This window comes from Phyllobates terribilis, unplaced genomic scaffold, assembly GCF_046119375.1.
Source record: "Phyllobates terribilis strain yellow unplaced genomic scaffold, ASM4611937v1 Scaffold_2__4_contigs__length_985480577, whole genome shotgun sequence".
NCBI classification, from domain to species: domain Eukaryota; kingdom Metazoa; phylum Chordata; class Amphibia; order Anura; family Dendrobatidae; genus Phyllobates; species Phyllobates terribilis.
Window position 1 is genome coordinate 857,266,097 of NW_027362762.1, and position 27,996 is coordinate 857,294,092.

Consider the following 27,996-nt stretch of genomic DNA (forward strand, 5'->3'; position numbering starts at 1 on the left):
CAGCTCTGGTTGGTTTCTTATACCTTTTTGTGTGGCTCTAGACCACACATGTCAAACATTGGCCCGCTGGCTGAATCTGGCCTGCAGGGTGATTATATTTGGCCCATGACACTGGCACCCCCGCCCCCACCCTTTCACCTCCATTATACTGTGTGGCGGGCTATGTGGAGCCATTATACTGTGTGGCGGGCTATGTGGAGCCATTATACTGTGTGGCGGGCTATGTGGGGCCCATTATACTGTGTGGCGGGCTATGTGGGGCCCATTATACTGTGTGGCGGGCTATGTGGGGCCCATTATACTGTGTGGCGGGCTATGTGGGGCCCATTATACTGTGTGGCGGGGCTATGTGGGACCCATTATACTGCGTGGCGGGGCTATGTGGGGCCCATTATACTGCGTGGCGGGGCTATGTGGGGCCCATTATACTGCGTGGCGGGGCTATGTGGGGCCCATTATACTGCGTGGCGGGGCTATGTGGGGCCCATTATACTGCGTGGCGGGGCTATGTGGGGCCCATTATACTGCGTGGCGGGGCTATGTGGGGCCCATTATACTGCGTGGCGGGGCTATGTGGGGCCCATTATACTGCGTGGCGGGGCTATGTGGGGCCCATTATACTGCGTGGCGGGGCTATGTGGGGCCCATTATACTGCGTGGCGGGGCTATGTGGGGCCCATTATACTATATACGTTTTTAGTTTTGGCCCTCTGTGTGTTTGAGTTATATCCCTGCTCTAGACTGTCTATCGCCTGTGATCTTGCTGTCCTGCTCTTGTGCTTTTCCAGTTTCTTTCCCAGGAGACAGAAGTGGAAGTCCCAGCAAATGTGTTCCCCAGACAAAGGCATTTTAATGAATTCTTCATATTTTGGGAATCTTAAAATAGTTATTGAGGCACATTTGATGTTCATTGGCTGCAGGCGTAACATCTGACGTTCCAAATGCCTATAGAAATGGTTCATGGGTGTTTTAAAACCACTTTGGAGTAGGAGAATAAATGTCCTAACTCTGAAAACCCCGGGGTTATATTTCAGGTCTATCTGGATTTTTTTTCTTCACTCTCAATGAAGTGATGATGGGAGATAATGTAATGTGAGAGATGGGCATAGGCGTGATCTATTTAATGACTGATCCAGCTGAACCTCTCGGGGCACATTTAGACTTGCCTTGTCTTTGAAAGTTTAAGCCAGGCATAATCTGGGTCAATTGTCACTTTCCTTCTTTGCATGGATAATTTTTAACCTTTTTGTTACCAGCTTTGTTTTCTTACTTTTGACATAATTCAAGTGTCAGTTATGACAGACCGGTATCCAAGGGAAAATGTTTCTCATTGCGGAGAGTGACATGCTAAAAGTCTCCTCACCTTGACATGCTTAACATGTCACTCTCCGCAAGGAGAAACATTAACTCTTGGATACCGGTCTGACGCCTCTCACCCAGCCAAACCAGAACTCGCACTTTGCACTGACGAGGGGCAGTACTCCGAAACAGTGTCTGCAAATTGAGATTTTGGTTTTGGCTTTTATCCTAAGTCATGTGACAAGGCTCGTTAGAGAGTCGATACTGACTTTTAGGATTGCTACGTCCTACAGGAGGCACTGGAGTTCTAGTCCTCTTACTCTTCCTCTCTGAAGAGACAATTTGCATATATACCAGAGGAGCATTGCTGCTAAAGTCTCTGCACTTTGACATGCTTAATCCCCAATGATCATCTGGGAAATATGCAAATTGTCTCTTTAGAGAGTAAGAGGACTAGGGCAGCACGGTGGCTCGGTGGTTAGCACTGTTGCCTTGCAGCGCTGGGGTCCTGGGTTCAAATCCCATGAAGGACAACATCTGCAAGGAGTTTGTATGTTCTCCCCATGTTTGCGTGGGTTTTCTCCGGGTTCTGCGGTTTCCTCCCACACTCCAAAGACCTACTGATAGGGAAACTAAATTGTGAGACCCAATGGGGACAGTGATGATAATGTCTGTAAAGCGCTGAGGAATTAATGGTGCTATATAAGTGAGTAAAATAAATAATAAAAAATTTCCCCCTCTAATATCTTTCATCTTTCTGCCATTCATACAATGACAGAGGACCAGAAGTTTTGTTTTATTTTATTTTTGTTTGTAAATCTTATTCTGTTCTCAGACTTTAAATGCTCTGTGCCCTGAATATTGTATAGGCATCAAAGCTTGAATTAGACAATAGGTCATCTTCTGATTACACACTCCCTTTTAAGTTTCAGCAGGTTTTGTTACATTGTATGTAAAAGAAAGAAAATAGTGGTGGCTATATATATTATCTATTTTATATTAAGATTTCTATTTTTAGAAAGGAAATAAAATTACAAATCCTGCAATTTTTAACACCGGCTGCTGTGACTTTTTTAAACTCATTCTTCCTGTCAATTCAGGAAGAGTTTACAGAAAGGCTCCATATTACCAGAGGCAGGAATACAATGACGATGACGTCTCTATACGCTGCTGATAACACAGGATCCATCATTCACAATAGGTCGATGTCACAGCTCACCTGCTCCCCCTCCTTGCACAATGACCTTTACACACGCTCATTAGATGCTTTAATACAAAAGATAGCGTCTGACCCTTGTGGCTAATGTACATGTTATTTCCTGAAATAGTGAAATAAAAACCTTGTGGGCAGTGTGAAAATTGCAAGCCTTTTTTTTCTTTTTTTTTTATGTATATATTAAATATATAGATACATACACACATATATTTATATATAATGTGTGTGTGTGTATATAGTTTTTTAAGACAGATTGTGAGTGACATAAAAAAATACATTGTTTTAAATTTTTAGGTTTTTGTGTTTAATGTATTTTTTAAAAATATTTTGACAATTAGGCCATTTTCTGAACACTCCTTCACCTTTTTAAGATTTGGGGATTTAGACTGAGTTCAGAGAATTTTTTTTCTTCAAATTTTACAATTTTTTTTTTTTTTTTTACTTTTTTAGTTAGTCCTACTATGGGACTTTAACTTTCTGCAGTCTGATTGCTACTATAAGGCATAGCAGTGCAGATCACTGATGTGCCTTTATAGCTGTCAGCCGTGCAGACACAAGATGGTTAGATCATGCACTGCGCATGATGTAACTACCATGGCAACTATCAGGACCCCGTGATGGCGTTGCCTGGTCTCCAATCCAAGAGCAGAGTGGCTTTTGTCCCTCTGCTCGCTAAATGCTGCGAGTGCAGTGATTGCAGCATTTAAGGGGTTTAAATGCCAAGAGCGGTGCGGGCACCGCTCCTGGCACTGAATGCTGGGTGTCAGCTGTCAGAATCAGCTGACACCCGGCGGTGATCGCACCCGCACTGCCTCTGTGCGCGGCTGATCGCCGAGACTTTATCCATACGTACCTAGTCATTAAGGCACAGGGACGTATGGATACGTCTAACATCATAAAGGGGTTAAAGAAAATCTGTTACCAGGTTTTTGCTACCCAATCTGAGAGCAGTATAATGTAGAGGCAGAGACACTGATTCCAGCAATGTATCACTTACTGAGTGGTTTGCTGCAGTTTTGCTTAAATCGGTTTTCTCTGCTAGAGATCTACAAGTTCTCTGAATCCTGAGCTCTGTTTAACCCCGCTCACACGACTGATTGGCTGCATTCTGCCTGTGCGCAGTGTACACAAAAAGCCGCCAATCAGTGGAGGGGGCGTGGCTATACACAGCAGGAGGACTACATGGCACAAGACAACTAATACTCTAGCGATAATCTCCTGCTGATAAAACAATGATTCTATTGAAACTACATCTTTGGAATCAGGGTCTCTGTCCCTACATCGTGCTGCTTTCAGATTAGATGACAGGTTCTCTTTAAATGAGCCAGTATCAACTTTATGGTTTATTCTTCCATTATTTCAAGGAAAATTAAATTTTATATTGTGTTCAGTAACGTGAACCATACACAAATTGCTAAAAAATGGCTTTATTTACTGTGCAAAAGCTCCAGGCGACTGTGCTTTGACCCCCAGCTGTCAGTAGGCTATCCTCTTGTTTACGGATAGAAGATAACTTGCTGATTGCGGAGGGTCCAAACACTCGGAACCAGTGATTCCCGAGAATGGGGCTTGAACCCAAGAGTTGGGCTCTGCAGACTCTCGGCTTGAATTGAGCAGCGGTGCACATGCTCCATTGATTGTCCATGGGACTGACATGGACAGCTGAGCTTTGTACTACGCTATCACCCAGTTGTGCTGAGCCTTGCTGCTTAGAAGGTGAAAGGAAGGAGAAGTTGTATGTGCTGGTTATACAGTCATGGCCAAAAGTTTTGAGAATGACACCAAAATTATATTTTCACATGATCTGCTGGCCTCTGGTTTTTATCTGTGTTTGTCTGATGTTTATATCACATACAGAAATATAATTGCAATCATATTATGAGTACCAATAGGTTATATTGACAGTTAGAATGAGTTAATGCAGCAAGTCAATATTTGCAGTGTTGCCCTTTCTTCTTCAAGACCTCTGTAATTCTCCCTGGCATGCTCTCAATCAACTTTTGGACCAAATCCTGACTGATAGCAGTCCATTCTTGCATAATCAATGCTTGCATTTTGCCAGAATTTGTTGGTTTTTGTTTGTCCACCCGTCTCTTGATGATTGACCACAAGTTCGCAATGGGATTAAGATCTGGGGAGTTTCCAGGCCATGGACCCAAAATCTCTATGTTTTGTTCCATGAGCCATTTAGTTATCACCTTTGCTTTATGGCAAGGTGCTCCATCATGATGGAAAAGGCATTGTTGGGCGCCAAACTGCTCTTGGACGGTTGGGAGAAGTTGCTCTTGGAGGACATTCTGGTACCATTCTTTATTCATGGCTGTGTTTTTAGCCAAGACTGTGAGTGAGCCCATTCCCTTGGCTGAGAAGCAACCCCACACATGAATGGTTTCAGGATGCTTTACAGTTGGCATGAGACAAGACTGGTGGTAGCGCTCACCTCTTCTTCTCCGAATAAGCTGTTTTCCAGATGTCCCAAACAATCGAAAAGGGGATTCATCAGAGAAAATGACTTTGCCCCAGTCCTCAGCAGTCCACTCCCTGTACCTTTTGCAGAATATCAGTCGGTCCCTGATGTTTTTTCTGGAGAGAAGTGGCTTCTTTGCTGCCCTCCTTGAAACCAGCCCTTGCTCAAAGAGTCTCCGCCTCACAGTGCGTGCAGAAGCACTCACACCAGCCTGCTGCCATTCCTGAGCAAGCTCGGCACTGCTGGTAGTCCAATCCCGCAGCTGAAACAGTTTAAAGATACGGTCTTGGCGCTTGCTGGTCTTTCTTGGGCGCCCTGGAGCCTTTTTGACAACAATGGAAGCTCTCTCCTTGAAGTTCTTGATGATGCGATAGATTGTTGACTGAGGTGCAATCTTTGTAGCTGCGATACTCTTCCCTGTTAGGCCATTTTTGTGCAGTGCAATGATGGCTGCACGTGTTTCTTTAGAGATAACCATGGTTAACTGAAGAGAAACAATGATACCAAGAACCAGCCTCCTTTTAAAGTGTCCAGTGATGTCATTCTTACTTAATCATGACTGATTGATCGCCAGCCCTGTCCTCATCAACACCCACACCTGTGTTAATGGATCAATCACTAAAACGATGTTAGCTGCTCCTTTTAAGGCAGGACTGCAATGATGTCGAAATGTGTTTTGGGGGTTAAAATTCATTTTCTGGGCAAATATTGAATTTGCAAGTACATTAATTGCTGTTAAGCTGATCACTCTTTGACATTCAGGAGTATATGCAAATTGCCATTACAAAAAATGAAGCAGTAAACTTTGGAAAAATTACTATTTGTCTCATTCTCAATACTTTTGGCCATGACTGTACATTATAACAGATCATGTTTTAGGACTTGATTCAATGACTTGATTCCATGGGCCGGACTTGTAACCTCATGGTAAAAATGTTTTCTGCATGTTTAAAACTCTTTATTACCCTTTGCAAATATATCCGGAGGTATTTCAGTATTTCATGTGTCTTTTAGAGGTCACCAAATTCCGTTGGAGCCTTAAAATTGTTTTGTGGTTGAGTGAACCTTGTTTATAGCTCCATCATTGATGGACATAAAATCTGCCCTTAGTGTCCTCCCTTCTGACCTTGCTAGATGATGATGGCAGCTGCGGAGGGTTATGTGTTCTCTGTATCCTTCCTGAGATTAGTTTTGGGTGGTGGTGGGGGGCACAGAATGTCCCAACAGTTACTGATATAATTGACTTACTGCCTTTTTCACACTACAGCAGTGCAACACAGAAAAGTATGTAAGTGCTCGCTAGCTGAATCGTATAAAGGGAAGCGATCATTATGGTCCCTAATTCTAATATCAGCTTCTCATAGACTTCTATGGGATTTATGGAGGTTAATCTGCAGTTACAACACATTCTCAGTAATGGTCGTGATCGTTTATTGACTCCATTGACTTGAATGTAACCCATAGAAGTCAATGAGAAACATTCAGAAATCGCAGCAGAGTTCCGCACAAGAAGAAAAAGGGTAACGCATGCTGCGCGGACCTAAGCAGTAGCATGACAGTATCCTGGCTGTGAAAACACTCCCTGATTTTTTTTTTTTTACTTTATTTTTTTTCCCCCAGTGGGATCAAGGAAATTTTTTCTCTAACACATTGTACATTATTTCTAATTTTAAAATACATTGCAAAATTGTTTTATTTAAAAAAAAAAAAAAAAAAAAAGGGACTTTATTAAGGAAATTTAGATAAAGGGAAAATTCCTTTAAATTATACCCATTTACTGATGTTCCTATCAGGGCTATGGAGTTGGTAAGCCAAACCTCCGACTCCTCAATTTCCATGACTCCGACTCCCTCATACACGGCTCATGTTTAAGTGATGCATTTACTGTAGCACAGATTCATCTCAGCTAAAAGTCTAGACCCTTAGATCAGGAATAGTACAGACATTTATAGGACATTTCATAACTTTCCCAAATTCTTATGAAAAAATATTCCCCACAAACTGCATTGAACTACTGTACCCAATTAATTATATATTTTAGGAGTTGGAGTTGGTCCATTTTATACCGACTCTGACTCCACCAAAATGGACACGGACTCTGACTCCACAGCCCTGGTTTCAATGGGGATGAAAAATGGTTGTGTGGTGGTATAGGATGTGTCTTTTGTCAATGGCAGGTCTGGAGCTGATAGTTGGGAGTGTATTGTGACTGAACCTGTATGCGGGGGGCGGGCGCTTTATGGGGTAGGTGGGGGCGGCCGCTGTGTACCTGCACCTTTATAATGGCCACACAGTAGCTGTTACTTTGTGAACTTTCCATACGGTTGTGTAATTTTCTCTTTCTCGTGCCAAATGTTGGGAGAAGAGAAGAAACTGTTGCATATCATTTCTGCGGTGCAATACCATAAATTTGTCGCAATGCTGTCACTGGGGGTGCACAACCTGCAGGCCGGGGATCACATGCGCCCTACAACAGCAATTTGCTGCCCCAGCCATCTCTGCTCAGCGCTCCAGAGGGGAAGCAGTGATTGTGCATTGATGTTGCGCTCTCCTTTTTCAGGCTATGACAGATGTGACTACTTTGTTGCTTTTGTAAACTACACTGGAGATAGTTGCACTTATGGGACCATATCAACTTCTTTTTTCTGGATGCACAAAGTAGGGGAACCCCAATCTCCAGAAAAGTCTACAAGGAAAATAGACACTCCGCCTCCCCCATGTAGAAGATAAATAAGGCGATGCTTATTTAGGTTTTGTTGCAGCCCAATCTAACAATGTGGCTTTTCCACCAAAAAAAAAAAAAAAAAAAAAAAAGGTTGTGTGCTGCTAATTTAAATATATTTCAATGGAAATAAGTCCTATATCCTTTGTAAATGCAATATAATTTTCTAGAGAAGGCAGCCATATTAGGCAGTCTTAAGGTTTGCGGTAGGAAACCAGTGCGCTATATGGCAGCCACCCTCATAATATAAGGGGTTATTAGATTATTTACTTTGATTTACTTGGTTGGAATGTGGTTAAAAATAATTAAAACCACAATTTCATTTTCACAAAACTGTCAGAGACAAATCACGAGTTCCGAGACCCCCATCGTTCAGGACAAGAAGCTGCTAAAGATGCAAGAATGCCAGTTGTCTTTACCTCTTCTAAGTATATCCGAAAGACATCGGCAGGAGCGGAAGGTGGTAAGGGGGTGCGCTAGAGAAGGCTTCTGCTGCCAAGCTCTAATAACAGCTGCACACAGGATGAAGTGCACTGTGCCAGGAATGATATATGGATGCCAATTCATAATAGCTCAACGATCATACAGTAAGACTATGCATGCGTATTTGTAAAAATGAATGTACCTCAATAAAGCTGATATCAAATATAAATTGGGAACAAGGAGTACAATGAGAGACACAATAGCAAAACAAAGCGTAAATGGCTTTAAAGTGCAGGCATATAGTTGTAAGCAAGTTATATTGTAAATCACACTATTAGAAAAAAAAGTATGCCTAGAAATGGCTGTTGCATGTACTGTAGATTTTACCTGTAGTCATTATAGGGCCAGTATAATGGGCATCCCGGAGAACACCCAAGGCGCACAGGCACCTCGACTCACGTTTCACCACTGAGGGCTTCATCAGGAGGTATGGCTAGAGTTTAAAAGTGGGCACTTTTATACAGGTTGCAGTAAATAATAATAATAATAATCTTTATTTTTATATAGCGCTAACATATTCCGCAGCGCTTTACAGACATTATCATCACTGTCCCCATCGGGGCTCACAATCTAGATTCCCTATCAGTATGTCTTTGGAGTGTGGGAGGAAACCGGAGAACCCGGAGGAAACCCACGCAAACACGGGGAGAACATACATACTCCTTGCAGATGTTATCCTTGGTGGGATTTGAGCCCAGGACCCCAGCGCTGCAAGGCTGCAGTGCTAACCACTGAGCCACCGTGCCGTAAATCAATTTTAAATCTCATCAGGTGTGTTACTGACTCCCTGTAATGGCGCAGGCAGGCACTCGTGGCGTGTGTAAGCGATACATACCAGCTAGTGACGGTGTACCAGCAGGGGGAGTCACGCTCACAGCCCGAACATATGAGCGGTGAATGGATGGACAACAAGTCAGAGAAGGAAATGCCCATAGTCTGGTCACATGAGTGGAAAATATAGTATAGCAAGTCTGCATGTGTCATGCATGTTGCTCCTCCGCCAGCACTGACACGGGCAGCGCCACAAGATAGGAGGGAGGACTTTAGTCTTTCCCAGGCAACCTTCAACCCACGCGGAAGAACAGCACATGCAATGAGCTCATCTGTGCTGGATAAAATGTGACGAAGGAGTGAATGGAGGACTTGGGGGGGGGGGGGAGGGGGGTGGACAGCAATGTAAATATTAAGAATTTGCAGATAAGTTTAAAAACTGATTTGAAACTGTGTGAAACCCAAACGTTGTCGGTCACAAAACTTTTGGCCACAGTGGACAAATCTAGGTGGACAGAGCAGTGTTAACAGTAACGTGCAGAGGTATGACGGTCCCTTCAATTTGATTGGCCGGGTGGCAAAAGTCGGACCCCACCCCCCCCAAACCGATCTGATAATGGGCCATCAATATAGTAATCCCATGAAGCCCCTTTAATCCTTATACAGTTATTAGCTGTTGCCTGTCACTTTAGGATCAGTGATTTGAAACTAAACCTAAGCAAGAAAATGGGACATTAACTGTTTTCTTCCCAGTTTCCTTCTTGCCTTCCTTTTGGCATAGTCATGTGATTATATCCAGTGCGGCTTTTATAGGTTTCTATACCGCTCAGTGGAGTTGTCTGGACTAAGGTCCCATAGGGCGACAGTGCAGAACGATCTGTTCCTGCCCTCTAGTGGTGAACGTCTGAATTGGCTTTTCCCGTTTTTTTTGCTGGTGTAAAATGCAAACAAAACATTATGATTTTGCCCTTTGGCAGCTTTGTGCTTCGCTTCTTGTTTGCTGACTCTGGTTGGCAAACACCACTGCGTTCACTGGTTTCTTAGTTTTCGTTGTACCCATTCTCCAAGTTAAAAAAATAATAAACAATGTTTCTGCTACATGATTGTTTATTTGTTTTTTTTTGTTTGTTTTTTTCAATTCATGGTTTATATGTTTGATTACGGTTTTCTTGGGTTCAGACAAAAGTAAAGCTGAAGGGATATGGAGGATTATACACCTTAGACAATATTTGTGGGACTTTCCTGGGATGAGCAGCGCCTTAATATGCTTAGCCGAATATCTCCCTAAACCAGCACCTGTCTAATCCGGGGCGACACTAATCATTTACTTACCTTAATGCACATTGTCTCATGGCTGAAGGCAACTTGGCAAGCAAGGACTCACTCAGATGTGTTATTTTGTGGCACTCTCTGGTTGCAAAAAACCCATGGACGTGTGGACTATAATTGGTACGTGCTCAATCCCAGAAAATACTGATAAAACACATACGTGTAACATGGCTGTCTGAGCGAGGCCTGAGACTGAAAGCATTGCTCATTTTTGTAGAGATTACTGCACGTCCTCCTTCTTTTTTACCCTTTTAACAGTATGGCCGCCTGTCACCATGCATGGATTCATTCATTCGTGGTTTTCTCATGATTAGCCTTCAGGAGCGCACTGCTCCCCTGCCTCCCAGCTTCCTGCTATGCCAGGAGCGGCGTGCTCCTGAAGACTGACAATTCAGACCAGCAGCATATTCACAGCACTGGTCCAAACTGAGCACTTTCCAATGCTGCCAGCAGAGACTGCTTTACCTCTGCTGCACAGGAGAAGTGCGGGGAACCGAGGTGCGGCGTGAGCAGGCTGTAAAGCTCCTGGTGGACCCTTCTTGTATTGGTAACTGGCCACCTTGAGACTGCAGGGTAGCCAGGTGACATTGACAATGAGCTGTACACTATAAACTATACCAGCTCGTAGAATGAACATGTTACTTTTTATTTTAACTGGTTTACGGTTTGCGAAGTAACAAAAGAAGTAACAAAAAACTGTACATGTGCACAGCAACATTCTTTTACATTGCCGTGTATTGTGCTCACTTTTGTGGTGGTTTTTCAGGCAGGTTTCGGGAGGAATCTGCCTGAAACAGACGTGTGCACAAACCAGAGGTGTTTTGGAAACTGAACAGAAACTCCGTTTTTTAAGCAGTTTGTGGATTTGGAGGAGGATTTGGAGAGTTTCCGCTGTTTCTGTCAGGGCTGTGGAGTCGGTGTCTGTGTCTATTTTGGTGGAGTCTGTATGAAATGGACAGACTCCAACTCCTAAAATATATAATAAATTGGTTACAGTAGTTCAATGCAGTTTGGCATTGGCGGTTATCTAGTATAAGTATTTTCTGGATCGTAATATCTGGTATCATTCATCTGTAGATCAACATTCCGGTATAATCCCTCACTATGTATAACAATGGCAATGGATTACCAGCTTCTTCCAGCAGAGGGCAGTGCTATGTCTGCAAATCAGAACCCAGAGGAAACTATCAAGAATAATACTAGAGCTACTAATGGGATTTAACTGCAAGGAACATAGGAGCCGATCTACCCTGCTGGAAATGCCAGATAACAGGGAGCAGTAGTTGTGTTCCACAACAAAGCAAATGGAAAATTAAAGATGCTTTAGGTTTAGCATTTTTTCATTTTTTTTTTTTTTTTTGCATTTTGACCTTTTATGTATAGATTAATAAAAGCATGAAATCCTCTCCAGGTTACGGCTACAGGACTTTTCAATCATCGAAGCTGGTAGGAGATCCAAAAATAACAGGAAAACTTCATGTTTTGCTATTGACCTCTGACCCCTGTGGCATGTAAGGATCCCTGTCCAGAGACTCCAGACCTTTCCTATTATGTAGGTGTCTCTAGTTATTAGGGCATGTTCTCATAGTGATTTTTTTTGTTGTTTTTTAATTAAAAATATGAATTTTTCTGTCTTAAAAAAAAAAAAAATCACATAGAAAGTTTTTTGGTGTGGGATTTTTTGTGGTTTGCTTATGGGGGGCATCTCTTCTGCTCCTATTCCAGTGGTCTTTCAGTCAAATGCCTAAAAAAATAAAAAAATTAAAAAATTTACACGTTGGTGTTTCCACATGGGGGGAAAAAAATAAACGCATCATTTGCATTACAGGTGCGTTTCCAGATCAATAGGAGGATCATGTACAGATCATTTGAATTGGCAAATAATCTTTTAAAGAATATTGATTAGTGCCATCAGTGGAGTTTCCTTTTTAAATTAGCAAAAGTGTTTCCGTCTTCTGATACAAGGGGCTGGCCGGTGCGTGACTGGGTTATATCGCTGCGCTTATAGGAAATTTACAGGCGGTTGTCAAATGTTGATGAACGGCGCTTGTGTTTATGAGGAGTTATGTAACCTACACCCAGGGCCGGCAGAGGACAGATATGGCACGTACATCATTAATATATATGTGATAATCCTATTTATAGGTAGTGGCGCACTTGATGTGGCAGATTTCTGTATGGAGAGAATATAGGTGGTGTTGTCAGGGCGTCCTGTACTGTACAAGTAATTGTAGGTATCTTATTGTGTTTTATATCTGATTTTGCTGATACGAGTCCCAGTCATGCATATAGTGTTGTATAGCTAGTAGGACTATGTATATGTGAAATAAATGCGACTATAACGCCCAACCTGGCCCCAATGGGTACTGTAAGTAGGTCCATGCGATCACCATCTATTAGATTGCACAGTCCGGGCTAAAGTCCTGCAAATACGTTAGACTAACGTCTGCCGAACCCACCAATATTGTCCGACAATGTGACATTATCTGTCAGGGCTGGTAAGGATCCGGCATGTCTGATGTCAGACTGCCGATCCTCTTGTTCGCAGCGGGCGCTCCCTGGAGGGGTCCGTCAGCGGGCGCTCCCTGGAGGGGTCCGTCAGCGGGCGCTCCCTGGAGGGGTCCGTCAGCTTGTGCTCCCGTGTATATGGGGGGAGTTGGGAAGGAGAATTCCTGGCTGAAGGATCTGCTAAACCCTTGTTTGATTTGCAACCATCTGATATTGCACATTTGGTTTAGATTTTATGAAATCTGCAACAGAAGATACGGCAGAATCGTTATGTAACGCATGTAGATTGTGTTGGTGAAAATCTGCACCGAATACTCAACCTATGAACTCAACCTTTAAAAGACTTAATGGGGGTGTTCTGCAAGTAGCCGTTTACTGTTTGGCACAGGGGCCCCCTGATGTCAGCCCTATCTGTGGCCACCAAGGAAAAATTGGTGCGACATTCCCATGTTCTCATATTTCCACGAGTTACACAATGGGATCAAATCAAGAAGTGCTGCAGCTGCCTAATGTGTCCCAAAACACTGAGGAATACAATGGTTTAAGTTTGAGACCTGGACAATAAGTGGCAACCTGTGCGGACGATCTCTGATCCCATACAGTGTGGGCACACTGGCATGCATGGTAAGCCGAGATTGGTAAATGTGCGGCACGGAGTAATTGTTCCTGTTCTCTCTCCACAGGAGGCGGACAGCGGGGAAGAGGAGTGTCGCTCACAGCCCAGAAGGTAACATGTCGCACAATTCGTGCTGTGGCTTCTGATTTGTTTTATGTGACGTGAAATGTTACATTCCATTTGTGATGAATCCCTTGTTATAGGACGGAGGCTCCGCTCGATGCACCGTCCACCACATGTCCTGTTTGCCCCGTGCTTCAGACTTTCTGCCGCTTTCTGCTTGTTTAATTGGGTGAAAAGTAGCAGGAAATTGCAACACCTCTAACTTTTAGGTAATCGTGGGAAACGTCCATCAGTTCCTGTAAATGTAAGAACAGGCCGCTCAGTTACTGCATAATTACAGGTAGTCCTCTCCTCCCCGTAACGTTAATATCAGGCTTAAAGGGGATTTATCACCTGCATCTCCAATGTGGAAATTCCACGTGTGAGAACCTTCCCGGCCAAACTCTGCCGGCACATCAGAGGTTTCTTACATGATCCATTACCGCAGTGAAGGGTTTTCTGCTCCTGTAGAGTCTGGTGTTCAATTAGAACAGCTATAAGAAGTGGGCAAGTATAGAGGACTACAAAGGCTGAAGCTGGGGATCTGCTGTAAGAAACTGATCAGTAAATATTAGTATAAAGGGGTTATGCCACTTTGGACATTTATGTCATAATTGTGTAATGAATACAAATCCTGGCGGAATATGAATAGGCAGGTGGCCAAGCGTGCATGGAACTATCTCCAATTTTGCAGAAGTTATGAAAACAGATGACTTCCGTAACTCCCATAGAAGTCCATGAATACAGTCAAGCACATACCTAATCACATCTCCATTCATTCTCCGCCATATTTTTGTGACCATGCCATAATAGGCCAGATAGTAAAAACCCTTTTAAGTCCCTATTGATACTGACACAATGTCAGTGTTGTAGACACTTTGCTAGGCACTGTACAGTGTGGGCCATTTATATGGATACACCTAAATTAAATGGGAATGGTTGGTGATATCAACTTCCTGTTTGTGGCACATTAGTATATGGGAGGGGGAAAACTTTTCCAGATGGGTGGTGACAATGGCGGCCATTTTGAAGTCGGCCATTTTGGATCCAACTTTATTTTTTTCAATGGGAAAGAGGGTCATGTGACACATCAAACTTATTGAGAATGTCATAAGAAAAACAACGGATACTGGAAGCCTGTGCTGGCATTTCTTCTGCGGTGTTGCTGTCAGTGTGTCAAGAGTGGGAGCAGAGGGTTGCATTGGCAATCCAACACAATGGGCAGCACTTTGAACACATTTTATAAGTGGTCATAAACTTGTAAAAAGCTCATGAAAGAATAAAGTTACGTTAAAACCAAGCACACCATTGTTTTTCTTATGAAATGCTCAATAAGTTTGTGTCACATAACCCTCATTGAAAAAAATAAAAATAAAGTTGGATCCAAAATGGCTGACTTCAAAATGGCCGCCATGGTCACCACCCATCTGGAAAAGTTTTCCCCCTCCCATATACTAATGTGCCACAAACAGGAAGTTGAGATCACCAACCATTCCCATTTAATTTAGGTGTATCCATATAAATGGCCCACCCTGTAGATCTAAATGGATGGCCAAAGCGCCTTTGATATTTATGAAGTTATGGGGGTTGCCCACTTCTGGAGAACAACTTACTAATGGGCACAGAGAAGTGAGAAAAATTCAGGCCCCCAGACTGGCGCCGCTCCTCTGTACTGTGTTCCCTGCGTTCCTGCACCAGTCTGCTGCCAGTGCTGATGATCTCTGAACATTTCAGGACTTTTGGTACATTTTCTAATGATGCAGATTTCCACTACAAATTATTTTTACCAGACTAATTGTTACTGGGACACCTTTTATTGAAATTGTTCTAATCGTGGGGAAAAAAAAATGTTGTAATGAAAAATATCAGAATTAGTTGGTAGAGGTCCATTTGTTTGTGTCGGGGTGGACGACTCCACGTTCCGTTTTCCCTACACATGTTATGAGTGATGTTTATGGTGTCTAGTTCACACTTCCGTTTTGTCTGGGTTACGAGAAGCAGCAGTGAGGCGTGATCGTGTTATCAGTACACGCTGTGCCCGACCACAAGACATCTTACACAATAACACGCTTTCCGGTGGTGCTGTAAGTTCTCACCACGGATTTCTACTGCTTGTTTGGGTATTTTTAGCCAGGTAGTAAAGAAGATGGTTTATTTTCCATTATTCATTACATACAGGGATTCGGTGTCACACCTGAACTTTGGACAATGTGATCATCATATTCTTCATTTCTGTGCATTCGGATTATTCCAGTATCACAGCTTCACCCAGTCCTGCATTACAACAGTCCAAACTGGGCAAACTGGAAGGAAGAAGCAGGATGTGGTCCGACGTTGTGGGTGCATTGTAGATTCTGGCGCATGTTTTGCAGAAGCTGCATTGAAACATGTAAAAAGTCCTAAAAGAATGACCTAAAGCGGACGCTGAGCTAACATCCATTTATTCAGTGGCCAGTTATTAATATGTTCAGCGTCCAACATCTATAATAGCTCTTAAAGGGGTTTCCCAGTTTCAGAAAACACCTGTGTCCCGGCTGCTGTTTTTTTTTTTAACAAGCTGTCCTTTACCAGCCCTCCCTGGGTCCAGCACTAAGTCTCCACTGCTTCTTCTGATGTCTGTTATTGTCTGCAACACTGACATCGTGTTGACAGCGCTGCAGCCAGTCGGTGACCTCAAAGGCCCTGCCGTAGTTGACGGCATCAAAAGCCTCTAAGCTCACTGATTGTCTGCAGCAGTGACATATCGACAGCACTGCAGCCAACAATCTGTGAGCTCAGCGGCTCATGATGGCATCAACTAGGGCAGGGCCGCTAAGCTAACGGATTGGCTGCAGTACTGTCAGCATGATGATGATGTCAGCACTAAAGATAATTACCTACATCGGGAGAATTAGATTTCCAAAGCTAGGAAGCCCCTTCAGAGGGTAAAGAAGTTCTCCTTTATAGATAGTATAGGGGGTAACTTATGGATGCTGAGACCCCCTAGCGATCCAGAAAACAAGCGCACCTCCGCTCAGTTTATTCTCTATGGTACTATTGGAGATATAGACCAACAAATTTTACATTTGCACTTGCAATTGGAGATGGCAGAGTACCGCCCTCGGCTATCTCTGATGGTGACAGAGAAGAAATTGAGTGGAGGTGCGCTTGCTTGACCTCTATTCCATTCACACAGTGGTTGGACCCCCATCGATCAATAAGTTAATAACTTGGTACAAATCCTTTAAAGGGAATCTGTCAGCAGGTTTTTGCTATGTAATCTGAGAGCTCCATGATGTAGGGGCAGAGACCCTGATTCCAGCGATGTATCACTTACTTTACTGCAGTTGTGATAAAATCACAGTTTTCTCTGCTGCAGATCTAACAGAGCTCGGAATGCGGAGCCCTGTATAACCACGCCCACATCACTGATTGATTGGCTGCTTTCTGTTAATACACACAGAAAGTTAACAATCAGTGCTGGGGGCCTGGTTAGACCAGGAGGCACAAGACAGCTAGTCTTGTACTGATTAATCTCCTGCTGATAAAACAATGATTTTATTGGAACAGCAAAACAGACTAGTAAGTGGCACATCGCTGGAATCAAGGTCTCAGACCCTATATCATAGTGCTTTCAGATTACATAGCAGAAACCCGCTGACAGATTCCCTTTTAATGGGTTTAATAGAAAAACGTAGCTACTTCCTTCCAAAAACCACATCACGCCTGTCCAAGAGTTGTCTGGTGTCGCAGCTGAGCTTTATAGAAATGAAAATGGTCTGCAAGCCGTAGTGTAAAAATAAAAGTCCCACTGCGGTAATACGGTCTAGATAAATTTGTCTCGTTTTATCACCATGGTTTAGCGTTATATAGGAGCTTTATGCCTGATGATAATCTCTCCTGGAGGGCACATGTTCCGGGGTTAAATTGACTTAACAAAGGATGGGAATGTTGTCACCTTCAGTATTTCAGGAGCCTGGAGTTTATTCCACCAGCTTTGTGTACTTGTATGGAGAAACTAAATGCAAGTGGTGGTCTTCTGGGTGAATAAGTGGCTCATGGTGGCCATGCACCTCAGATACTTGTTGGCTGAAAGCGCATGTCTTCTTCTCAGTAAGCGGTCACTAGACTCTGCTGGTGGTGGCTGATCCTCCTTCACAACAAAAGGTTCGGACATGTTGACATCAAACATGAACGACCTTTTTGTTTCTTCCATCTACATTTGGAGCAACCCTAGAGTTGAGCAGAATGATTTGCAGGACCCTGGTCCAGCGGCCATGTATTTAGTCCACTGCACTGTGAATGTCCTACTACTTGTAGGCATCCTTGGGCCCCTTTTTTTTTTTTTTTGATTAGTAGGACCTACTATGATGCCAATTATGTCGGCTGGTCTGTGGTCCGGCTACCATGGAGTACTGAGGTAGCAGCTTCTGCAAATCATTGTCCTCCGCTCTACCTCAATTAGCTGGCATTCTTACCATGGCCATACACCTTAAAGCCCAAAGGCATAGACCATTAGGACAATGAGTTTTCAGTTTTGTGAGGTCGTTTTTGTGGGATTAAAGCTGTTATAGCCAAGGATATAAACTTCTTCAAAATCTTCATTTGTACTGAAAAAGTTTTTACTTTTGGGGGAAGATTTGTATATTGAACATGAAGCCAATAATTAAAGAACGTTCTTGAAATTAAATAATTTGTGCTAGGAGAGAACTGTTTTGTAATATGCGGATTGTCCCTCATTAGTTCCTCCTAATGATTGTCGGGCAAACTCCTGTGTGAATGAGATTTATAGGCAGCTTACCTCAATACTTCAATAAGGCCTTAGAAATCTAGTCTCCACCTAAAAGAAAGTAGTAAACTACCGTAAATGCCAAAACCAGATCTGTTCCATTTTATTTTCCATTGTCTTACATGTAACCATCTTTCTCTTTTATCCCCAAATTGCTTGGTAATGATCATTTTCTGCTGCTGCTCAGTTGGGTGTGGATGAGCGGTAGAAGTCCCACAGCAGCAAAGATGTGAGGGGAGAGGATGTGTGCGGAGGAGATTTGTACATCAGGCTATGTTCACACATTGTGTTTTTTTTCTGCAAGCAAAACCTGCTCTTGGCAGTAAAGAAGCTGCTTACAAAAAGCGTGTTTTGCTGCGTTTTTCAGGATCCCAAAGTTCAGCTTTACTTCCACCACAGAAGCATGAACACAGGTCACCAATGCAAGACATATGTGAAACCATAACATTTTTAGGGAAAAAAAGGGCAATTTGATCAAATTATTCAGTGGAAACAGATTTTTATGTCTGAAAAAATAGTGACTATTCTGAACAAAAAAGTTCCTAGGAGTAAATGAAAAAATACACAATTACAAATGTAACAGCAGGGGGAGGTGAATTGGTCAGGAATAGTTTAAAGAAGACATAGGCAGAGCATTGAGTTTGTAGGACCCTTTTACTTTCACATTTTGATGGGCCCTTGCATTGATCAGGTGTTGTTCAAGTTCACACCTTGGTCAGCCAGTGTTTACTTTCACATATCACTAATTTAATTAAACTGTACTAATCCTAACTGTCATTCTCGGGTGAGAGGAGACCAAGAAGACATTATGGCTTAAACTTGGGAAAATTACAAAAATAAATGTGTTTCACATACTGCTGTACCTGCTTTTTTTTCACTAAAAAAGCAGCAAAACCTGATAACTGCATTTTTTGCACTTATTCATTGCTTTCTATGGGTGAAAAAACGCTGCAAAAATGCTGAAAGTGACATGCAGCCGTTTTCCAATTCAGTCAGGAAAAATAACAATATATTCATGAGATTTCTGAAATCTCGTAGCTTTTACTGGTACTGTAAAAGGCAGCGTTTAATTTGCATTAAAAAAAAACGCAATGTGTGAACATAGCCTTAGGCAGATCACTTCTGTTTGTCAAGTGTAGGACTTTCTCTGTTGGCCATTAATTGCAATCTGATGCCAGACACTACAATCTCTGACTGTGAGAAATTGTTTACACATTGATCTTGATATGTAGAAAATATATTTGCTGGTCAACATCACGTGCCACCACCAATTCTCCAGAAAGGCTTAAACACATTACAATTAGCTTCCTGACTTTCATATCAAAGGGTTTTTCCAGGATAAAGCACTAATGACTTAAAATGGGTCCAGCAGAAATGGCTCCATGGACGATGTGAAGCTGCATTTTTGTAAGTCCGTCACCCTTGTGCCCTCACCTATCTCACAATAATGGCCATCGGTATATCTTAAAAAATAAAAAAAAAAATCCTCTTAAAGGGATTGTCTAGAAATTAAAAATTGACTATAATCTGTTAGCAATTGTTAAAAATTTCAATTTTGCAATTTATATGCATTAGACTTTTCTCAATCTCCCCTTCTCGAAGGACCGAAGGTCTCCAGTTCCTTCAGTCTTGACTCAGGAGGAAACGTGTAAACATCTCACATGAGTCTTCGCCCCCAGGCTAGCACTCATCATTGTGCGGACGCAGTGGCCCCCAAATATTGTGGTTGGGACTTTTCTAAAAATTGGGTGCAGAATATTTGATTTATACTAACTTTTATTAATCCCTTGCTCGAAATTCTACACAGTAGTGTGACTATTCATGACTTTTGCCATATATTGTCTTTGCATTGCTAGAATGACTGCGTAAATGTCTTAGAATTTGTTTACGTTCTTTAATTATTTTCACTTGCTTCCTTGTAGGAAAAAATATATATATCATCATGTCCTGAGGGCGCATAGCTTGTGCTAACAGTGGGGGGGTCACCCCATCATTTGTTTTGTCTCATTGTGCAACGCCGATGCAAAGCCTAAATTGACTTCAGGGAAAAAAAGCTGAGAATAATATTTTCTCAGAAACCAGATTTGCATTCATTTATTTGCTAACGCATCATGTTGACTGCGGCGTAGACTTCAGCTCAACCTACAATTTCCTCATTTTTAGCAATGGTATTTTATGGAAGTCTATCAGAGGAGCCCTAAAAGTTGCTAATTTCAATGGTGAATGAGTCACTGTCACTCTTAAAGCGGATTTGGCAACAGACCTTACAAGATAAACGACATAAATTCTAAAATATATCTTAGACCTGATGAGACAGGTGTACTTGCTTTGTAAATCCATGTTAGAATGGCTATTTAATCCTGGTATTGAACATTTTATGAATCCCGAGTAAGAGAGCTCATGAGTAGAGATGAGTGAACCCGAACTGTAAAGTCTGGGGTTCGTATTGTATTGATACAGTCACGTGCAGATGAAATGCTTTTTTCACCTGTGGATTTTCTATGGTGAAAATTTGCACATAAAACCAACAAAAGAAATGGTCATACTGCTGATTTAAAACACGCGCCCCACTAGGTAAAAATAAATCTGTAGTTATGAGCGCTCTATAAATCCCATCCATTTTGCTAGAACTGTAAAAAGCAGATTTTTTTGCTTAAGAAAATATGCAGCCTTAAAAACTCCCCAAAACTTATTGTGGGAACTTGGCCTAAAAGTTGCTGCACTACGAGGCGTCATGTCGTGTGTTGTGGTGTTTTTTTGTTTTTTGTAAGCGGAAACGCTTAAAAAAACGCATCGTGGGCACACAGCCTAAGCGTTTAAAAAGGTCCCTTAGTCTGTTTCAGTAGGCTCCACAATCATGGGGAAGACTGCTGACTTGACAGATGTCCAGAAGGCAGTCATTGACGCACTCCACAAAGTCCCAATTGTCATTTGGAAATCAAGGTCCCAGAGTCTGGAGGAAGAGTGGAGAGGCCACAATCCAAGCTGCTTGAGAGCTAGTGTGAAGTTTCCACAATCAGTGATGGTTTGGGGAGCCATGTCATCTGCTGGTGTAGGTCCACTGTGTTTTATCAAGACCAAAGTCAGCACAGCCGTCTACCAGGAAATTTAGAGCGCTTCATGCTTCCCTCTGCCGACAAGCTTTTTAGAGATGGAAATGTCATTCTCCACCAGGACTTGGCACCTGTCCACACTGCCAAAAGTACCAATACCTGGTTTACAAACAACAGTATCACTGTGCTTGATTGGCAGCAAACTCGCCAGACCTTAACCCCATAGAGAATCTATTATAGAGAATCTACGGGGTATTGTCAAGAGGAAGATGAGACACCAGACCCAACAATGCAGACGAGCTGAAGGCTGCTATCAAAGCAACCTGGGCTTCCATAACACGTCAGCAGTGCCACAGGCTGATCGCCTCCATGCCACGCCGCATTGATGCAGTAATTGATGCAAAAGGAGCCCGACCAAGTATTGAGTGCATTTACTGAACATATATTTCAGTAGGACAACATTTCGAATTTTAAAATCATTTTTCAAGCTGTTATAAAGTATTCTAATTTACAGAGATAATGACTTTTGTGTTTTCATTGGCTGTAAGCAATAATCATCAACATTAACAGAAATAAACACTTGAAATAGATCACTCTGTTTGTAATGACTCTATATACAGTGGTGGCCAAAAGTATTGGCACCCCTGCAATTCTGTCAGATAATACTCAGTTTCTTCCTGAAAATGATTGCAATCACAAATTCTTTGGTATTATTCTCTTCATTTAATTTACTTGCAAGGAAAAAACACAAAAGAGAATGAAGCAAAAATCTAATCATTGATCATTTCACACAAAACTCCAAAAATGGGCCAGACAAAAGTATTGGCACCCTCAGCCTAATACTTGGTTGCACAACCTTTAGCCAAAATAACTGCGAACAACCGCTTCCGGTAACCATCAATGAGTTTCTTACAATGCTCTGCTGGAATTGTAGACCATTCTTCTTTGGCAAACTGCTCCAGGTCCCTGATATTTGAAGGGTGCCTTCTCCAAACTGCCATTTTGAGATCTCTCCACAGGTGTTCTCTGGGATTTAGGTCTGGACCATTTTATAGTGCTTTTGGAAGTGTGTTTTGGGTCATTGTCCTGCTGGAAGACCCATGACCTCTGAGGGAGAACCAGTTTTCTCACACTGAGCCCTACATTATGCTGCAAAATTAGTGCAAAATTAGTTGGTAGTCTTCAGACTTCATAATGCCATGCACACGGTCAAGCAGTCCAGTGCCAGAGGCATCAAAGCAACCCCAAAACATCAAGGAACCTCCGCCATGTTTGACTGTAGGGACCGTGTTCTTTTCTTTGAATGCCTCTTTTTTTTTTTTTTTTTTTACCTGTACACTCTATGTTGATGCTTTTTCCCAAAAATCTCTACTTTTGTCTCATCTGACCAGAGAACATTCTTCCAAAACCTTTTTAGGCTTTCTCAGGTAAGTTTTGGCAAACTCCAGCCTGGCTTTTTTATGTCTCGGGGTAAGAAGTGGGGTCTTCCTGGGTATCCTACCATACAGTCCCTTTTCATTCAGGCGCCGACGGATAGTACGGGTTGACTCTGTTGTACCCTCGGACTGCAGGGCAGCTTGAACTTGTTTGGATGTTAGTCGAGGTTCTTTATCCACCATCCGCACAATCTTGCGTTGAAATCTCTCGTCAATTTTTCTTTTCCGTCCACATCTAGGGAGGTTAGCCACAGTGCCATGGGCTTTAAACTTCTTGATGACACTGCGCACGGAAGACACAGGAACATTCAGGTCTTTGGAGATGGACTTGTAGCCTTGAGATTGCTCATGCTTCCTCACAATTTGGTTTCTCAGGTCCTCAGACAGTTCTTTGGTCTTCTTTCTTTTCTCCATGCTCAATGTGGTATACACACGGACACATGACAGAGGTTGAGTCAACTTTAATCCATGTTAACTGGCTGCAAGTGTGATTTAGTTATTGCCAACACCTGTTAGGTGCCACAGGTAAGTTACAGGTGCTGTTAATTGCACGAATTAGAGAAGCATCACATGATTTTTCAAAGGGTGCCAATACTTTTTGTCCACCCCCTTTTTTAGGTTTGTGGAATTCTATCCAATTTGGCTTTAGGACAATTCTTTTAGTGTTTTTTTTCATTGAAGACAAATTAAATGAAGAGAATAATACCAAATAATTTGTGATTGCAATCATTTTCAGGAAGAAACTGAGTATTATCTGACAGAATTGCAGGGGTGCCAATACTTTTGGCCAGCACTGTATGAGTTTCACTTTTTGTATTGAAGAACTGAAATTAACTTTTTGATGATATTCTAATTTAGTGAGATGCACCTGTATAAGTGATCTTCTCATTAATGTATGCAGTTTATATTGTGAAATCTGGTGATACATTTGCGGCCTATGAATCTAAAGGCTCCCAAACAGATTTGATTAAAGTTGATGAAAATGAATGATCTCAACGAAAAGAATAGTCTGTGATTGGTCAGCTAAAATGACAGATTGTCAACCTTGAGACCAAGTTGACCGTATGTGTATGTATGTATATATGTGTGTGTGTGTATATGTATATGTATATATATATATATATATATATTACACAGTAGAAACCAAAAGTTTGGACACACCTTCTCATTTAAAGCTTTTTCTGTACTTTCATGGCTATGAAAATTGTACATTCTCACTGAAGGCATCAAAACTATGAATTAACACATGTGGAATTATATACCTAACAAAAAAAGTGTGAAACAACTGAAAATATCTCTTATATTCTAGGTTCTTCAAAGTAGCCACCTTTTGCTTTGATGACTGCTTTGCACACTCTTGGCATTCTCTTGATGAGCTTCAAGAGGTAGTCACCGGAAATGGTTTTCACTTCACAGGTGTGCCCTGTCAGGTTTAATAAGTGGGATTTCTTGCCTTATAAATGGGGTTGGGACCATCAGTTGTGTTGTGCAGAAGTCAGGTGGATACACAGCTGATAGTCCTACTGAATAGACTGTTAGAATTTGTATTATGGCAAGAAAAAAGCAGCTAAGTAAAGAAAAACGAGTGGCCATCATTACTTTAAGAAATGAAGGTCAGTCAGTCCGAAAAATTGGGCAAACTTTGAAAGTGTCCCCGAGTGCAGTTGCAAAAACCATCAAGCGCTACAAAAAAACTGGCTCACATGAGGACCGCCCCAGGAAAGGAAGACCAAGAGTCACCTCTGCTTCTGAGGAGAAGTTTATCCGAGTCACCAGCCTCAGAAATCGCAGGTTAACAGTAGCTCAGATTAGAGACCAGGTCAATGCCACACAGAGTTCTAGCAGCAGACACATCTCTACAACAACTGTTAAGAGGAGACTTTGTGCAGCGGACCTTCATGGTAAAATAGCTGCTAGGAAACCACTGCTAAGGACAGGCAACAAGCAGAAGAGACTTGTTTGGGCTAAAGAACACAAGGAATGGACATTAGACCAGTGGAAATCTGTGCTTTGGTCTGAGGAGTCCAAATTTGAGATCTTTGGTTCCAACAACTGTGTCTTTGTGCGACGCAGAAAAGGTGAACGGATGGACTCTACATGCCTGGTTCCCACCATGAAGCATGGAGGAGGAGGTGTGATGGTGTGGGGGTGCTTTGCTGGTGACACTGTTGGGGACTTATTCAAAATTGAAGGCATACTAAACCAGCATGGCTACCACAGCATCTTGCTGCGGCATGCTATTCCATCCGGTTTGCGTTTAGTTGGACCATCATTTATTTTTCAACAGGACAATGACCCCAAACACACCTCCAGGCTGTGTAAGGGCTATTTGACCAAGAAGGAGAGTGATGGGGTGCTATGCCAGATGACCTGGCCTCCACAGTCACCAGACCTGAACCCAATCGAGATGGTTTGGGGTGAGCTGGACCGCAGAGTGAAGGCAAAAGGGCCAACAAGTGCTAAGCATCTCTGGAAACTACTTCAAGATTGTTGGAAGACCATTTCCGGTGACTACCACTTGAAGCCCATCAAGAGAATGCCAAGAGTGTGCAAAGCAGTCATCAAAGCAAAAGGAGGCTACTTTGAAGAACCTAGAATATAAGACATATTTTCAGTTGTTTCACACTTTTTTGTTAAGTATATAATTCCACATGTGATAATTCATAGTTTTGATGCCTTCAGTGTCAATGTACAATTTTCATAGTCATGAAAATACAGAAAAATCTTTAAATGAGATGGTGTGTCCAAACTTTTGGTCTGTATGTGTATGTATATATATATATATATATATATGTATATGTGTATATATGTGTGTGTATATATATGTATATATATATATATATATATATATATATATATATATATATATATATATATATATATATAATATTTACGCACACACACAGTATAAATATATATATATATTTGAGATATAGGTATAGATGTGTGTGTGTGTATATGTATGTAATAAATCGTATATATTTATAATATATAGTTATATTATATTTTCTATGAATGATGTTTCGGTAAGAGAATATTTCCAGAAAGTTTGCTGATTGCTCTTTGTCGCTGAACATATATGACCAGGTTGGATAGTTATTCCACAGTTACCCATAATAAAACATGTATTGGCTGAGTTATTACTATGACCATTTACCAAACAACGTGCTTTATTCCAGTTTTTTGGGAGGCCTTTAATGGTAAGGTCAGTTACCTATGGTTGGCCAGACAAATTACTGTGGATTGTAGGAGCTCCACTTTATTAATCAGTAATAGTTTCCATAGACCTTAATAAATAAAATTATTAAAAAAAATGAAGCACCAATATCTGATTTCAAGGCGCAGTGTCGTCAGTGCTTCCAGCTATAATATGTCTTCTGTCATTATGACAGGTGCGGTATATTGTGACAAGATAGAATATGATTCCTCTAATCTCCATCATTGATGTTATCTCCAATAGACTATATTTCTAATTATCGGTTTACTACTTGGACATTTTTTTTTCTAACACCAGTTCTACCAGTGTGTCAAAATGAACATTTAGATGAATACCTTTTTGTGAGGACTCCGTTTCATGGTTGTCCCTCTGGGCTGAGACTCTTAGGTAATGTGATCACGGTGCCGTGTGTTTTTGCACCTGTTATGACAGGGGTTGCCTGATACCTAATAGTAAGGTGACATTCACACGTTCAGTATTTGGTGAGTTTTTTATCTCAGTATTTGTAACCCAAAACCAGGAGTGGAACAGTCAAAGGAAAAGTATAATAGAAACATATGCCCACTTTTTTCACCCACTCCTGGTTTTGGTTAACAAATACTGAAGTAAAAAAAATGACCAAATACTGAATGTGTGCACATGACCTAAGGCTTGCTACACACATGAGACCGGTCGGCCGTGGCAGACCGCTCTCTCCCCCACCCTCGTCTCCGCCATATGAGTGCTGGCCTCTGACAAATTGTCATGTGTTTTAAACGGGGAGACTCCTCAGACAGTGGCTTCTCTCCCCTAAAAATAAAAAAAAAAATGGGCATTTAGATGTCAGGATAATGTTTTGTATTTTTTTTTTTTTTTGCATGAATGGCAGGTGATTTCTGAGAAAGTATTTACCGTATATTCCGGCGTATAAGACGACTTTTGAAGACTGAAAAATCTTCTGTCTATTCTGGGGTCGTCTTATACGCCGGTAATGCTTTTGAACTTTCAGAAATTGACATGCGGGGATACTCTGGGGGTGCTAATAAGCTGCCGTGGCCGTATCCCTGCCATGTCGGAGTTAATATAAGGTGGAGGGAGTTAAAATACGGCGGCGGTAGGTCCAGACAGTCAGCGCTTCTGTGCTGAAACTGACACATCGCTGCGTATTCCCAGCTCCGGACACAGCGCAGGGCTTCTGTGCCGACAGCTTTCACTTGTCACAGAAGCGCTGCGCTGTGTCCGGAGCAGGGAAGTTCGCATCGCTTCTGTGACAATATATGAAAAGCCGGCAATTCAGCAGCGGCATAAGCCGGCACCCGACAATTTAGAATAGAAAGAATACAGCTTCACACATAGATTAGATAGATAGAAACATGTCAGTCACATATATATGAAGTACAGTGACAGTGTTGCTTACTGTACTTGTCATTTAGTGTAAAGGATTTATTAAAACAAATAATAGTGTTTTCATGCACCGTCTCTTTAAAAAAGCCGGCCGGCAATTCAGCAGCGGTACCCGACAATTTATAACAGACAGAATAGAGCATCACACATAGATTAGATAGATAGAAACATATCAGTCACGTATATATGAAGTACAGTGACAGTATTGCTTACTGTACTTGTCATTTAGTGTAAAGGATTTATTAAAACAAATAGTGTTTTCATGCACCGTCTCTTTAAAAAAGCCGGCCGGCAATTCAGCATCGGTACCCGACAATTTATAACAGACAGAATAGAGCATCACACATAGATTAGATAGATAGAAACATGTCAGTCACATATATATGAAGTACAGTGACAGTGCTGGTTACTGTACTTGTCATCTAGTGTTAAAATAACGGATTTATTTAAAAAAAAATTGGCGTGGGGTTCCCCTTAATTTTAGTCTCTAGCGGAGGTTAAGCAGACAGCTGGGGCAGATGTTTGAAGCCTGGGAAGGGGGTAATACCCACGGAGCTTCCCAGGCTACTAATATCAGCCCCCAGCTGAATACATAGCCTTTACTAGCTATTAAAATGGGGGACCCC

General features: G+C 42.0%; 1 protein-coding gene across 2 annotated transcripts in view; it reads left to right on the forward strand.

Annotated features, from left to right (window-relative positions):
• The window catches only part of SSH2 (slingshot protein phosphatase 2), a 237,175-nt gene that overhangs the window by 98,640 nt on the left and 110,539 nt on the right, over positions 1-27,996 (forward strand). For both annotated transcript variants that reach the window (XM_073667970.1, XM_073667972.1), the window contains one exon: positions 13,479-13,522. In XM_073667970.1, coding sequence (XP_073524071.1) covers positions 13,479-13,522 — 44 coding nt within the window. The remainder of the gene's footprint in view (positions 1-13,478; positions 13,523-27,996) is intronic.